This window comes from Bombina bombina, chromosome 7, assembly GCF_027579735.1.
Source record: "Bombina bombina isolate aBomBom1 chromosome 7, aBomBom1.pri, whole genome shotgun sequence".
NCBI classification, from domain to species: domain Eukaryota; kingdom Metazoa; phylum Chordata; class Amphibia; order Anura; family Bombinatoridae; genus Bombina; species Bombina bombina.
Genome location: NC_069505.1, coordinates 301680896 through 301696936, shown reverse-complemented (window position 1 = coordinate 301696936; position 16041 = coordinate 301680896). Strand labels below are relative to the sequence as shown.

Here is a 16041-nt window from a genome sequence, read left to right as displayed (position 1 = left end):
GGGACACTGAACCCAAATTTTTTCTTTCGCGATTCAGATAGAGCATGACATTTTAAGCAACTTTCTAATTTACTCCTATTATCAATTTTTCTTTATTCTCTTGGTATCTTTATTTGAAATGCAAGAATGTAAGTTTAGATGCCGGCCCATTTTTGGTGAACAACCTGGGTTGTTCTTGCCGATGGGTGGATAAATTCATCCACCAATAAAAAAATTGCTGTCCAGAGTTCTGAACCAAAAAAAGCTTAGATGCATTCTTTTTCAAATAAAGATAGCAAGAGAACAAAGAAAAAATGATAATAGGATTAAATTAGAAAGTTGCTTAAAATGGCATGCTCTATCTGAATCATGAAAGAAAAAAAATGTGGGTTCAGTGTCCCTTTAAACAGGAATCTCCATTCTCTGAGAGTCAAGTATACTCATGGTTAGAGGCTGCTATACTGTCTAACACTGATGACCTTGAACATACATTATTATGAAATTAAGGTATTTCTTTTTAAAGGGACATTATACACTAGATTTTTCTTATAAATGTTTTGTAGATGATCCATTTATATAGCCTATTCGTTTTTTTTATTTTTTATGTATAGTTCTCCTTATTTTTAAATAACATTGCGCTGATTTTATGACTCCTAACCAAGCCCCAAAGTTTTAGGAGAATACGGACGTATACCTACTCCAGCTTGCTCCTGTTTGTGTAAAGGGTCTTTTCATATGCAAAGGAAGGGGGGGTGTGCTATTTCCCATTTGCAGTAGGTGTTCCAGTAACTCTTTAAACAGAGCTAAAATGGAAGCTAAGTACGATTTTAAAAGGTTTTATACTGGATTTTAATATCAGTATATGTGCATATTATTCTTTATAGTAGTGTGAATTACATGCAGTTATATGAAAATTGGTGTATACGGTCCCTTTAATGGTGCATCCCTTAAAATTAATAAAATTCTGGTAAAGCAAACCAACCAGGAACTTACTGAACTATCTTTAGGAACTTTCATTTTCCACACTCCACCTTTTGCATTGCTTTCTTCTTCCCTATTTAAATAAAATAAAGTTATTATAATAATATTGACCAATTAACCAAAGGCTATGCACAGGTTACAACTCAAGATCTGAATAAAAATGGTTACTATAAGAACAGAAGCAAAGGAATCCAGCATGCAAAGCATTTAAAAGCACATAAGGATTTATAAAGTGATCAAGGAACACCTTACATGCAAACTCACCATAGCGGCTTCCTCTCGCCTCTCATTAAATGGTAACTACATCTCAGAGGCAGGTTTGTTACATCCGGGATATTATTGTACACACCCCAGAAGCTCTGAAAAATGGAGAACAAAACGATTTTCAAGATATTTAACATACATGCAAAATAAAATCACTTGTCAATTTATTAGCTTGTCTAAAATAAATTACTCTGATGACAAGGATATAGGACCGCGTTAAACTACACAAACTGCAAATCTGTTAAGCACATTTTAGCATTGTCCAGATGACTATTAACCCTTTGATTGCAAAAGCTTCTCTGGGATTCCCTTTGTCAGTAAACAGACATGCATGGCTTTGCCACTGGTTTTTGGTAATTAGAAGGCCGCTAATTATAGCTGCGCACCACACTTCTAACATTCCCGGCAGTAAACAGGTTAGCTGGTAAGGGAAATAGTACAGTAATGTAGATATTACGCTCCTACCCAACACCTCCCATCTCCTTGATCCCTTCCAAACAATTCTCTCCCCCTCAACCATACCATCTTAGGTACTGGCAGGCAGGCAGTCTGCAATTTAGGGCTTTTGTTTTTCTGCAGTGATCCCTCCCAAAACAGATCTCTACACCTCCCCCTACCCACTAGTGGTAGCCATCTTTGGTACTCTGTGTTCTCAACAGAAAATTTTGCCAGCCGCGTGGCATTATAAAGAAGGTGGGGACAATGTAATATTTTCTAATATTAGAAAATATCCAAAGCACAAATTAATAATTTTATTTTACATAAACTTAATAATTTATGCAATAAAAAAATATTTTTAATATTAGCTAATTTTAGCTTAATATTGACTAAAATCAGCCAGGTGGTGCACCAGCTAAAAAGTCCTGGCGAGAACACTGGTACTGGCAGTTGTCTGCCAGTACCACATTTTTCTCCCCCCCCCTCTGCCGGCGACCTACCTTCCCTCCCACCAGCACCAAATGAGATTATTACAGTGAGTGACACAGGCCGTGTCACTCATTGTAACAATCTGCCTTCATACAGTAACGGAGCAACGATCGTGCTAAGTTACCATGTGAAGGCAGATGCTGGAAGCCATGGAACAGCAAGTCTCGGTAATCACTTGACAACCAAGGCTACTTGGACTTCCAGCATTATGGACGTAGATCTACGTTATGCGGTACGATGGGCTATGTACCATATGAGATCTACGCCCAAGGGGTTAAAAAGCATATTTAAAATGAGGTAGATCAAAGCAAAAATAAAATAAAACTAAAAGGCACTCTAGAATTTCTGCAACACCTTCCCACTAAAAACAGGGCATCATTTTACGTTACCCTTTATTTTAAACATAGATTTTTATAAAATACCATAAGTAGTTTCAGCATCAACTGTCGGTTACCTGCACAGTTTGAACTGTGTATATCTTTTTTAGATTAGATTCACATTCTGCTGCTGTTGTTCCCGGTAGCGACCTGTAAAGTAGAAGCATACAGGGTGAAAACATTTTTTGTTAACAGGACAAAAACATTTAACAGCTAAAAAAGCCAGAAATTAAATGGTTGCAATTTCAGCAATAGGATTTCAATATTTAAAAAAGGGACAACATAGTAAAAATTAAACTTTCATGATTCAGATGCAGCTTGTAATTTTTAACAACTTTCCAATTCACTTATATTCTCTAATTTGCTTCCTTCTCTTGGTATCCTTTGTTGAAAGGTATACCGAGGCATGGATCAGAAGCAGCAATGCACTACTAAGAGATAGATTGTTCGCTGCACAAATGCCTTGTCATTGGATCACCCGATGTTCAGCTAGCTCTCAGTAGTGTTGCTCCTTCAAAGGATACCAAGAGAATGAAGCAAATTTGATAATTAACCCCTTAATGACAACTGACGTACCAGGTACGTCCTGCAAAAACTAGCAGTTAGTGACAATGGACGTACCTGGTACGTCAGTTGTTTAAGAGAGTGCTGGAAGCGATCGCAATTGCTTCCAGCAGCTCTCAGGGTATTGCAGTGATGCCTCGATATGGAGGCATCCTGCAATACCTTTTAACAAGCCTCCGATGCAGAGAGAGCCACTCTGTGGCCCTCTCTGCACCGGTATCAATGGTGCAGTGTTCCGGGGGGAAGGGAAGCAAAGAGGCGGCAACGTGGGGCGCGCGCGCATATTAGCCACTGACACCAATGAAAAAAAAAAAAGTTCAAAACATAAAAAAAAAAATATATATATATATATATATATATATATATATATATATATATATATGGATCTGGGGGGGGGGTTGGGGGTATTGAGGGGGGGGCTGCTACACTACAGAAAAGTTTATAAATATTTTTGGGGGCAAAATTTATAAATATTTTTGGGGGCAAATTGGGTACTGGCAGACAGCTGCCAGTACCCAAGATGGCGGCAATTAAGTAGCAGGGAGGGTTATAGAGCTGTTTGGTGGGGGATCAGGGAGGTTGGGGGCTAAGGCAGGGCTCCATTACAGCAGAATACATTTTTTTAAAAAAAAAACTCCTTTTATTTAGTACTGGCAGACTTTCTGCCAGTACTTAAGATGGCGGGGACAATTGTGGGGTGGGGGAGGGAAGAGAGCTGTTTGGGAGGGATCAGGGGGTGGGATGTGTCAGGTGGGAGGCTGATCTCTACACTAAAGCTAAAATTAACCCTGCCATCGCCCTACAAGCTACCTAATTAACTCCTTCACTGCTGGGCATAATTCACGTGTTGTGCGCAGCAGCATTTAGCGGCCTTCTAATTAACAAAAAGCAACGCCAAAGCCATATATGTCTGCTATTTCTGAACAAAGGGGATCCCAGAGAAGCTTTTACAACCATTTGTGCCATAATTGCACAAACTGTTTGTAAATAATTTCAGTGAGAAACCTAAAATTGTGAAAAATTTAAAGGTTTTTTTTATTTGCTCGCATTTGGCGGTGAAATGGTGGCATGAAATATACCAAAATTGGCCTAGATCAATACTTGGAGTTGTCTACTACACTAAACTAAAGCTAAAATTAACCCTACAAGCTCCCTACATGCTCCCTAATTAACCCCTTCACTGCTGGGCATAAAACACGTGTGGTGCGCAGCAGCATTTAGCGGCCTTCTAATTACCAAAAAGCAACCCCAAAGCCATATAAGTCTGCTATTTCTGAACAAAGGCGATCCCAGAGAAGCATTTACAACCATTTGTGCCATAATTGCAGAAGCTGTTTGTAAATAATTTCAGTGGGAAACCTAAAGTTTGTGACAAAATGTGTGAAAAAACATTTTTTTTAATTTGATCGCATTTGGCGGTGAAACGGTGGCATGAAATATACCAAAATGGGCCTAGATCAATACTTTGGGATGTCTTCTAAAAAAAAAATATATACATGTCAATGGATATTCAGGTATTCCTTACAGATATCAGTGTTCCAATGTAACTAGCGCTAATTTTGAAAAAAAAGTGGTTTGGAAATAGCGAAGTGCTACTTGTATTTATGGCCCTATAACTTACAAAAAAAGCAAAGAACATGTTAACATTGGGTATTTCTAAACTCAGGACAAAATTTAGAAACTATTTAGCATGGGTGTTTTTTAGTGGTTGTAGATGTGTAACAGATTTTGGGGGTCAAAGTTAGAAAAAGTGTGTTTTTTTCCATTTTTTCCTCATATTTTATAAAAATTTTTATAGTAAATAATAAGATATAATGAAAATAATGGTATCTTTAGAAAGTCCATTTAATGGCGAGAAAAACGGTATATAATATGTGTGGGTACAGTAAATGAGTAAGAGGAAAATTACAGCTGAACACAAACACCACAGAAATGTAAAAATAGCCATTGTCATTAAGGGTAAGAAAATTGAAAAATGGTCCGGTCATTAAGGGGTTAAATTGGAAAGTTGTTTAAAACTGTATACTCTCTCCGAATCATAACGGTTTCATGACCCTTTAACTGTAATCATTGTTTATATTTAAAACGCAAACATTTGTGCATTTTAATTAACATTGAGATACTCAAATATTGGAAGCGGTCAGACACTCATTGCCAGTCCAGTGAGAAAATTTTACTCAATACTTACAGTAAACCACTAACATACAGTTGTGAGTATGGCGATTGCTTTACTCTTGCCTTTATAGAAACATGCATATTTAAGTACATCAAAACAAAATATTTATAAATTAAGTGAAGTGCTAGCTGAACCTTTATTGGTTCAGTCTATAGTAAATGTACTACAAAAAAATAAACGCAATATGACAGGGGTCGAAAAATGTAGGAGCCAGGCATACTTTTTAGAATAAAGAAAAAAAGAGGAACCCTTGCTCCGTAAAATACAAAAACTTTATTCTTGACTTCTTTAAAATCAGATAGCAGTTAATCCAAGATGTATGTAGAGACTAGCGCAGCACATAGGCGTACGTGTTTCGGCAAGCAACCATAGTCTTAGCTTTTTAGAAGCCAGACAGACAGTGGTATTTGTATATAGATACAATATATGGAGAATAACCCAAGAAGTTATGCTAGCCATAAACACTGCCATGTGAAGTGAGGGAATCTAGACAAAATCAGGAAGAGATTAGTAGAAACTAATTACCAGCTGTATTTAGCATACTTCAGTTTAAAGCAGCTACAAAAGAATTTTAATTAATGTGTGGGTATATACAGGTAGAAAACCTTAAACCGAAAAAAAAGTTTAGATTTCAGAATAGTTATGATTTTGGAATATTTGTATCTTTAAAATGGGACAGTTTGGAGAGGGGATGGAATCAAGAGTAAATAGTACTTATGTCATTTACACAATATTTACATGTTGTAATACACCTTATACCGGTAACCTAAAGGTAGTTGTATATCATTTAATACATACATATATATATATATATATATATATATATATATATATATATATATATATATATATATATATATATATATATATATATATATATATATATATAACCATCAGAAACTATAATTGCTGGCATCACAAATTAAGGGGAACTTCCACACTGACCTGCTCCACTGGTTTTTAATGGTGAACCAACGAGCACACACCTCAAAGGGTACCTCCTATCATGAAGGTTCATACAAAGGTTGCACCCCAGTTTCTGCTTGTTACCCTATACTTGAACAACCTGCAGTGTTTGATGAAATCAAGAAGTAGTATACAATGTTTTAACCCCTTCATGCAGGGTTTAATTTGTCTATCGGAACAACGTTTCGATGTAAACAAATTGAAATCACAATCGTGCATGCAATCATGAGATTGCAATGATGGGGTCGGGTCAGGGGGGTGACCTTACAACGCTAGGCACGCCCCCACCATGACCCAATCCCTTTCAGGAAGTGCCGTTGGCTTAAGTAGGACGTTCCATGCAGTGCTAAAGCCCAGCGCTGTTGGGACAGCATGGAAGATCCCAACGTCGGGAAACGTTAAATACACAACTGCAATAAAAAGTCTGCACCATTTGTTTATAGTGCCATAGTAATATTGAACAATTAATAATAAAAATAAAAAAAAAAAAAAGTGTACTTCCTGCTAATTCTCCCTGGTTTATGAGAGGAGTAAGTCAATGTTTCTCAATCCCAATCCTTAATTCACATTAACTAAACTATCTTGAGGGAGATCAAGTTAATAAACAAGTTATTGATCAGCCGATTTCACCTATGCTCTAATTCAGATATGCTGAAATTCTGGCTGGTTAATAACAGTGAAGTTGGACACACCTCTACAAACTAGAAAATAAAATATTAATTCAGGAAATAGCTAAAGCATACTGTCCAGCCGAGGGCCCCGCTCCCCCTCACACCTTGTATACACTGTCCAGCCGAGGGCCCCGCTCCCTCTCACACCTTGTATACACTGTACTTGTACTTATTGCCCTATAAAACTTATAAACTCAGGACAAAATTTAGAAACCATTTAGAATGGGTGTTTTTTGGTGGTTGTAGATGTGTAACAGATTTTGGGGGTCAAAGTTGTAAAAAGTATATTATAGTAAATGATACGATAATGGTATCTTTAGAAAGTCCATTTAATGGCGAGAAAAATGGTATATAATATGTGTGGGTACAGTAAATGAGTAAGAGGAAAATTTCAGTTAAACACAAACACTGCAGAAATGTAAAAATAGCTCTGGTCCTCAATGGTAAGAAAATTGAAAAATGGTCTGGTCACTAAGGGGTTAACAATGTAGCTTAGGGTTTTATTTCCTTCTGTCTCACACAATGTCCTGCTCTCGCCCCTCCCACCAGGCAGCCCAGGGCTCCCCTCACATACGTGGTTTTATAAAGCAGGCAGATCAAGGACCTGATCAGTGCTCCACTCACTCCCATCACATACACTTTGTATACACTGGGCAGCGAAGCACTCCCCTCTTGCATTGTGTAAAGCTTGGCAGTTGAGGATTCCCCACTCGCACTGTGTATATGCTGGGAGGCTGAGGCCCTCAAGCATCCTCCCCCTCTTGCACCACACATACTCTCATCACATATATACTGTACAACTGAAGGTCTGTTCTCATCCCCACCCCCCAATACACCTCACACCGTGTATACACTGTCCAGCCGATGGTTCGTTCTCTCCCCTCACTACACCGTGTATACACTGTCCAGCCGATGGTTCGTTCTCTCCCCTCACTACACCGTGTATACACTGTCCAGCCGATGGTTCGTTCTCTCCCCTCACTACACCGTGTATACACTGTCCAGCCGATGGTTCGTTCTCTCCCCTCACTACACCGTGTATACACTGTCCAGCCGATGGTTCGTTCTCTCCCCTCACTACACCGTGTATACACTGTCCAGCCGATGGTTCGTTCTCTCCCCTCACTACACAGTGTATACACTGTCCAGCCGATGGTTCGTTCTCTCCCCTCACTACACCGTGTATACACTGTCCAGCCGATGGTTCGTTCTCTCCCCTCACTACACAGTGTATACACTGTCCAGCCGATGGTTCGTTCTCTCCCCTCACTACACAGTGTATACACTGTCCAGCCGATGGTTCGTTCTCTCCCCTCACTACACAGTCTATACACTGTCCAGCCGATGGTTCGTTCTCTCCCCTCACTACACAGTCTATACACTGTCCAGCCGATGGTTCGTTCTCTCCCCTCACTACACAGTCTATACACTGTCCAGCCGATGGTTCGTTCTCTCCCCTCACTACACAGTCTATACACTGTCCAGCCGATGGTTCGTTCTCTCCCCTCACTACACAGTCTATACACTGTCCAGCCGATGGTTCGTTCTCTCCCCTCCCTCTCACACCTTGTATACACTGTACAGCCGATGGTTCGTTCTCTCCCCTCCCTCTCACACCTTGTATACACTGTACAGCCGAGGGCCCTGCTCCCCCTCCCCCTGTGTATACACTGTACAGCCGAGGGCCCTGCTCCCCCTCCCCCTGTGTATACACTGTAAAGCCGAGGGCCCTGCACCCCCTCCCCCTGTGTATACACTGTACAGCCGAGGGCCCTGCACCCCCTCCCCCTGTGTATACACTGTACAGCCGAGGGCCCTGCTCCCCCTCCCCCTGTGTATACACTGTACAGCCGAGGGCCCTGCTCCCCCTCCCCCTGTGTATACACTGTACAGCCGAGGGCCCTGCTCCCCCTCCCCCTGTGTATACACTGTACAGCCGAGGGCCCTGCACCCCCTCCCCCTGTGTATACACTGTACAGCCGAGGGCCCTGCTCCCCCTCCCCCTGTGTATACACTGTACAGCCGAGGGCCCTGCTCCCCCTCCCCCTGTGTATACACTGTACAGCCGAGGGCCCTGCACCCCCTCCCCCTGTGTATACACTGTACAGCCGAGGGCCCTGCTCCCCCTCCCCCTGTGTATACACTGTACAGCCGAGGGCCCTGCTCCCCCTCCCCCTGTGTATACACTGTACAGCCGAGGGCCCTGCTCCCCCTCCCCCTGTGTATTCACTGTGCAGCCGAGGGCCCTGCACCCCCTCCCCCTGTGTATACACTGTACAGCCGAGGGCCCTGCACCCCCTCCCCCTGTGTATACACTGTACAGCCGAGGGCCCTGCACCCCCTCCCCCTGTGTATACACTGTACAGCCGAGGGCCCTGCACCCCCTCCCCCTGTGTATACACTGTACAGCCGAGGGCCCTGCACCCCCTCCCCCTGTGTATACACTGTACAGCCGAGGGCCCTGCACCCCCTCCCCCTGTGTATACACTGTACAGCCGAGGGCCCTGCACCCCCTCCCCCTGTGTATACACTGTACAGCCGAGGGCCCTGCACCCCCTCCCCCTGTGTATACACTCTAGAGCCGAGGGCCCTGCACCCCCTCCCCCTGTGTATACACTGTAGAGCTGAGGGCCCTGCTCCCCCTCCCCCTGTGTATACACTGTACAGCTGAGGGCCCTGCACCCCCTCCCCCTGTGTATACACTGTACAGCTGAGGGCCCTGCACCCCCTCCCCCTGTGTATACACTGTACAGCCGAGGGCCCTGCACCCCCTCCCCCTGTGTATACACTGTACAGCTGAGGGCCCTGCACCCCCTCCCCCTGTGTATACACTGTACAGCTGAGGGCCCTGCACCCCCTCCCCCTGTGTATACACTGTACAGCTGAGGGCCCTGCACCCCCTCCCCCTGTATATACACTGTACAGCTGAGGGCCCTGCACCCCCTCCCCCTGTGTATACACTGTACAGCCGAGGGCCCTGCACCCCCTCCCCCTGTGTATACACTGTACAGCCGAGGGCCCTGCACCCCCTCCCCCTGTATACAAGGTACAGCCGAGGGCCCTGCACCCCCTCCCCCTGTATAAAAGGTACAGCTGAGGGCCCTGCACCCCCTGTATACAAGGTACAGCTGAGGGCCCTGCACCCCCTCCCCCTGTATACAAGGTACAGCTGAGGGCCCTGCACCCTCCCCCCCTGCATACAAGGTACAGCTGAGGGCCCTGCACCCTCCCCCCCTGCATACAAGGTACAGCTGAGGGCCCTGCACCCTCCCCCCCTGCATACAAGGTACAGCTGAGGGCCCTGCACCCTCCCCCCCTGCATACAAGGTACAGCTGAGGGCCCTGCACCCTCCCCCCCTGTATACAAGGTACAGCTGAGGGCCCTGCACCCTCCCCCCCTGTATACAAGGTACAGCTGAGGGCCCTGCACCCTCCCCCCCTGTATACAAGGTACAGCTGAGGGCCCTGCACCCTCCCCCCTGTATACAATGTGCAGCTGAGGGCCCTGCACCCTCCCCCCTGTATACACTGTACAGCTGAGGGCCCTGCTTCCTCCCCCCTGTATACACTGTACAGCTGAGGGCCCTGCTTCCTCTCCCCTGTATACACTGTACAGCTGAGGGCCCTGCTCTCTCCCCCCTGTATACACTGTACAGCTGAGGGCCCTGCTTCCTCTCCCCTGTATACACTGTACAGCTGAGGGCCCTGCTCTCTCTCCCCTGTATACACTGTACAGCTGAGGGCCCTGCTTCCTCTCCCCTGTATACACTGTACAGCTGAGGGCCCTGCTCTCTCTCCCCTGTATACACTGTACAGCTGAGGGCCCTGCTCCCTCTCCCCTGTATACACTGTACAGCTGAGGGCCCTGCTCCCTCTCCCCTGTATACAGTGTACACCTGAAGGTCCTGCTCCCTCTCCCCTGTATACACTGTACAGCTGACGGCCCGTTATCTCCCCATTCACTACTACCCCTCCCCTCCCTCCTACACTGTGTACACAGAAGCTGGCTCAGGGCTCCGCTCTCCCCACCCATACTGTCTATACAATTACACCGGACAGCCCAAGGACCCGCACTGTCCCATTATACGCCGTCCGAATCCGGGCAACGCTCTACCCCCTCTCTCTATCATCATATACTGTATATTCATCGCGCTCTTTGCCACTATACATTGTGTATATAACTGAGCGTTCAAATGATGCCGTCTACTAACCTATCCAGCCAGAACGTCCAGGGCGAGCTCAGCGGGATGCCGCCAGTGACCTCGGCGGGGGGCAGGTTCAGGTGGTTGAGATCTTCTAGTTGTCGGTCTGGGGCTGCGGGGACCGCCATGTTGTTGAAATTGCACCGCTCACGCTCAGCCCCTGACAGCATCATCCCAGCGCGCGCTGCTGACTCACCTGACGTGCGGCTATAGCAACAAGTGACGTCACCAGACCGGCTAATGTTCGCCCGCTCATTGGCCGGAGCTTGTTATGTTGGTGACGTTCACATTCACAACACGCTTTCTGATTGGATGGGAAATCAGAAATTATTGCATTCTGTTTGCTTTTTAATGTAAAAGAATCCAGTACACTGATGTCACCAGAGCAGCAATGCACACCTAATTCTTTCACAGATACTGAATGTATCTCAACTACCGTTTTTAGGCACTTAATTAGGTCACAGGATTTAGTCAGAGAAAACAATATGACCTTCACAGTTTATGTTGTAGTATCTGGTTCCTGTAAAAAAGCTATATGTTCACCTCATAGTAATAATAGTGCTTGTGGCCTTGCCTCTCTCAGAAAAACTATAGCCAGCATTGCTTAGGTCAATGTTTGGCACCTGAAGGGGAACAATAAACAATATGTCCATGTCTTTTTAAGTAAGTGGGTCCATTTATCATTGTGCGGACGGACATGATTCGCTATAGCGAACCATGTCCCCCGCACATGATAAATGCCGGCAGCATACACTGTCAGCATTTATAATTGCACCAGCAGTTCTCAGAAGCGGCGTAATTGCACTCATACGCCTCAGAGGCGGCATATGAGTTAAGGAGCAGCCGTCTTAAGACCGCTGCTTCTTAACGCCTGTTTCCGGCGAGCCTGAAGGCTCATGCGGAAACGAGGGGAACTGGGGCCATTCGGCCATTGTTAAATAGACCCCATAGGGCTCGATTTATTAAATGCTTAGTGGACATGATTCTCTACATCACTGCAGACAAGACAGCAGTAGGTGTCCGCATTTATCATTGCACTAGCATTTCACCAGAAATGCTTGTGCAATGCCACCCCTGCTCACTGGCGGCGGCTAGCAGGGGCTGTCATCCCGATTGGATTTCAATCCGCCACAAGTTAGTGGAGATGTTAAATTGATGGTAAATCCTTGCAGTTGTGAAATGCTAGGATTTACCATTGGAACAAATAAAGAGAACTATCATTCATGAAGTATAAAATACTTAATTCTGAAAGCTCCTTTATTTGTTTTGCAGCGTTCACTGCACTGAGCTGCTAAGGTAGCCCACTACAGAACGCTATTTCGCTGAGAGGTGACGTTTCCACCTCTTATCCAATAGCCGTGAGGGAAATCCGGTATATTACGGCACCAAGTCGTCACCTCACAGGAAATAGCGTTCTGCCGTAGGCTGCCTTAGCAGCTCAGTGCATCGAGCGCTGCAAACAAATAAAGGAGCTTTCAGAATGTGTAAATGTAGCCACCAATAAGCAAGCGCTATCCAGGGTGCTGAACCTAAAATAGGCTGGCTCCTAAGCTTTACATTCCTGCTTTTTAAATAAAGATAGCAAGAGAACAAAGAAAAATTGATAATAGGAGTAAATTAGAAAGTTGATTAAAATTGCATGCTCTTTCTGAATCATGAAAGAAACAATTTGGGTTTAGTATCCCTTTAAGCTAAGGTATAATATGACATACTCCAAATTATAAGGTCAGACACAGTGTTTGGTACCTTACAAAGAAAACATATGATACGTCCAATTAGAAAACATTATCCTGGCCATTTCTAATACATTCACAGTAATTTACAGAGATGGACCAGCTCTTAAGCTTAGATTCCTACTTTTTTTAAAATAAAGATACTAAGAGAACGAATAAAAAATAATAATAGGAGTAAATAAGAAAGTTGCTTAAAATTGCATGCTCTATCTGAATCGTGATACAATCTTGTGCAAACAATGTTATATGACTGTTAATACGTAAATTGTTTTAAAAATATTTTAAAAATATGCAAACTTGTATATGTCGCATTTTTAAGACAATCATATTTTGGCAAATAATCCTCATGGCACACACATCGTAAAATACCATTGTTACATAGACAATATTATCATAATATGGCAGGGAGACATTACAGGCGTTGAGGAGTTTCTCAAGTATATTAATAGGAATGATTATAATCTCAAATTTACCAGGGGTCAAGACTTCCAACCCCCCTTCAAATTAATATTGTTTTATATATAGACATACAGACACTGTATTTATATGTCTATCTATACACTTGCGTTATGTCACAGTCTCACCACTTAAGGTGCATTAGTCCTATTTTTGCTGTGGGGAACTAAATAACCCCAGAGCAAGCCACACAGAAATGTAATCACAATTTGTTCCACACAGTGCATGGGATCACACAGCAGGACCGCTGAGAGGCTTGCATTTAGTGTATTGTAGGAAATGTTACTGCCCATTACTAGAGGATCTCACTATCCCTCTAAACAGACTTCCTCTAGCTCCTCCCATCAGCAGCAGTAGTGTTTACTGAAGCATTTCTATTCTATGTCCAGAGGGAACGTAGTTCCTCCTGTAAAAATAGTGCAGGAACTCCATTCCCAATGTGTTCCTGCCCGACTTGACCCCTGAAATTTACACATAACAGGTCTACAACAATAGATTTTCAAATAAGGAAAATAACACTATATCAGTAAAAAGAAAAATTATAGGAAAGCTACAGAAAGAAATGGGCTTCTAAATGCCCACAGTGGCCATCTGAAACAATGGAAAAATAACATCCCACTGGGGCAATATCAACGAATTAGACGAAACTGCACTAATATGAAAGACTATGAGAAGGAGGCTGCCATACTATCATCTAAGTTCAAAGAAAAGGGATATAGTGAAAATCTCTTAACAAGTGCCAAAAATAAAGTAGATGAAATGGATAGGTCAAATATGATCAGAAACAAAACTAAGAACAAGAGACCAATAAATAATAGTGCAACCCCCAAATTTGTCTATAAATATAACACTTTCCATCTTTAGATTAAGGGCATTTTTAAAAAATATTGGCAGGTTTTACTTTTAGATCCAGTTTTGAAAGGCAATCTAGGAACTGGTCCTGAGGTCCGCTTCAGAAAAAAAAAGGGACATTAAAAACTTTTTAGCTCCCCCTAAGTTAAAGGGACATGACACCCACATTTTTTCTTTTATGATTTAGAAAGAGAATGCAATTTTAAACATCTTTCTAATTTACTTATTTTATCTAATTTGTTTTATTCTCTTGATATTCTTTGCTGAAAAGCATATCTAGATATGCTTAGTAGCTGCTGATTGGTTGCTGCACATAGAAGCCTCATGTGATTGGCTCACCATGTGCATTGCTTTTTCTTCAACTAAGGATATCTAAAAAATGAAGCAAAATAAATAATGGAAGTAAATTGTAATGTTGTTTAAATTTCTATTCTCTATCTGAATCATGAAAGAAAGATTTTGGGTTTAGTGGCCCTTTAAGGAACAGAGCTAACAATGACCCCACATAGGTTTCATATCCCTTTCATTACAGATAATTAAACATTTTATATTACAATATCATTGTGTTTACGGTCTATTTTAGGGACTCAAACAACCCACAAAAGTACTTAACTTCTAAAGTAGCTGAGAGCAAATTTTATTACAACACCATAGACTTATATTTTGCTTTACTTTCTTTTACCTACCCAATGCAGCTTTTTAAAGAACAATAAACACAAAAGACCATACAAATACAGAAAAAATATAGCAAGAGCACTTACATAAGCATCCAGGACCAATCAGCTAACAATAAATACTATAAACTGTCCAATTTGAATTCTAACATCCTTTCATTGTGCTAGCTCAGTTCAGATAAGAAGTTTTTGAAAGAGTCTCTTATTAATTGTTATAATTGTTTATCATCATTTCATTTGTGGCCATTATTGTATTGTTTCCCTTTACATTTAATTTATTCTACACTATTCTGCACTTTTGTTTTTCATTTTCTACTGTTACCTTGTTATTTTATTACAATTTCCAAGGATCTTGGTCTATCAAAGGATTTTCGCAAAACAAGCTGAATCACTCCGAGAGTCATGGGTTCCAAGAACTAGGAAATGTTATTCCTCAGCCTGGTCTAAATGGGATAGCTGGTGTTCACATCAACATGTTGTTCATTTTACAGCTCATTTAAATATTATTTTAAATGATTTATCTTCTTTGTTTAACAAGGATTTAGCTTACCGTTCTATTAACTTAGTTCTGTTATCTCTGCGGGTCATATTTTTTATTAACAAACTTCCTGTGGGTTGTCCTGCTTATGTTTGTAGATTACAGTCTACAGAAGACAATTTGTTTAAAAATATCCTCTTTCTTCTAAATACTCTTACTTTTGGGACGTAGATCTGGTTCTTAATTTTCTTTGTAATTGGTCTCCTAATTCTCTTTCTCTTAAACAATTGTCTGCTAAAGTGGCTATGTTACTTTGCCTTTTATCCATTGGTAGTTTCTGATGTTAGAGCTATAGAATATAGCTCAAAAATGTTTTTTCCTTTTGGAGTAACGTTGATGCTTTCTCGTAGAACTAAATATTTGTCTCGTTCTATATTCTATCCTTTCTTTCCTTATCAACCTAAATTATGTGTCGCCAATTGTCTTAAAGAGTATGAATTTAAAACTGTCCACTTCAGATCTCTGTCTAAATGTTCCCCTCATAGGCCTGTTACTTCTACCTCTATAGCTAGATGGGTAAAATGGATCTTGTATGAAGCTGGTGTCGATAATGGTTTTCTTGCTCATTCAGTCAGAGGTGTCTCGGCTTTTAAGGCCTTTTTAAAATCCTTTCCTTCGCAAGACATTTTAATGCAGCTGACTGGTCCCCTGACTCTACTTTTAAGCAATAATAAAAAAAAA

At 42.3% G+C, this 16041-nt stretch overlaps 1 protein-coding gene across 1 annotated transcript in view; it reads right to left on the bottom strand.

The window, feature by feature from the left end:
- EIF4E3 (eukaryotic translation initiation factor 4E family member 3) overlaps positions 1–11293 on the bottom strand; it is a 41495-nt gene extending 30202 nt beyond the window's left edge. Inside the window, exons 1-4 of the mRNA XM_053720889.1 lie at positions 11117–11293; positions 2606–2678; positions 1225–1319; positions 973–1033 (exon numbers count right to left, since the gene is read on the bottom strand). Coding sequence (XP_053576864.1) covers positions 973–1033; positions 1225–1319; positions 2606–2678; positions 11117–11280 — 393 coding nt within the window. The 5' untranslated portion in view covers positions 11281–11293. The remainder of the gene's footprint in view (positions 1–972; positions 1034–1224; positions 1320–2605; positions 2679–11116) is intronic.
- Positions 11294–16041: the final 4748 nt, after the last annotated feature.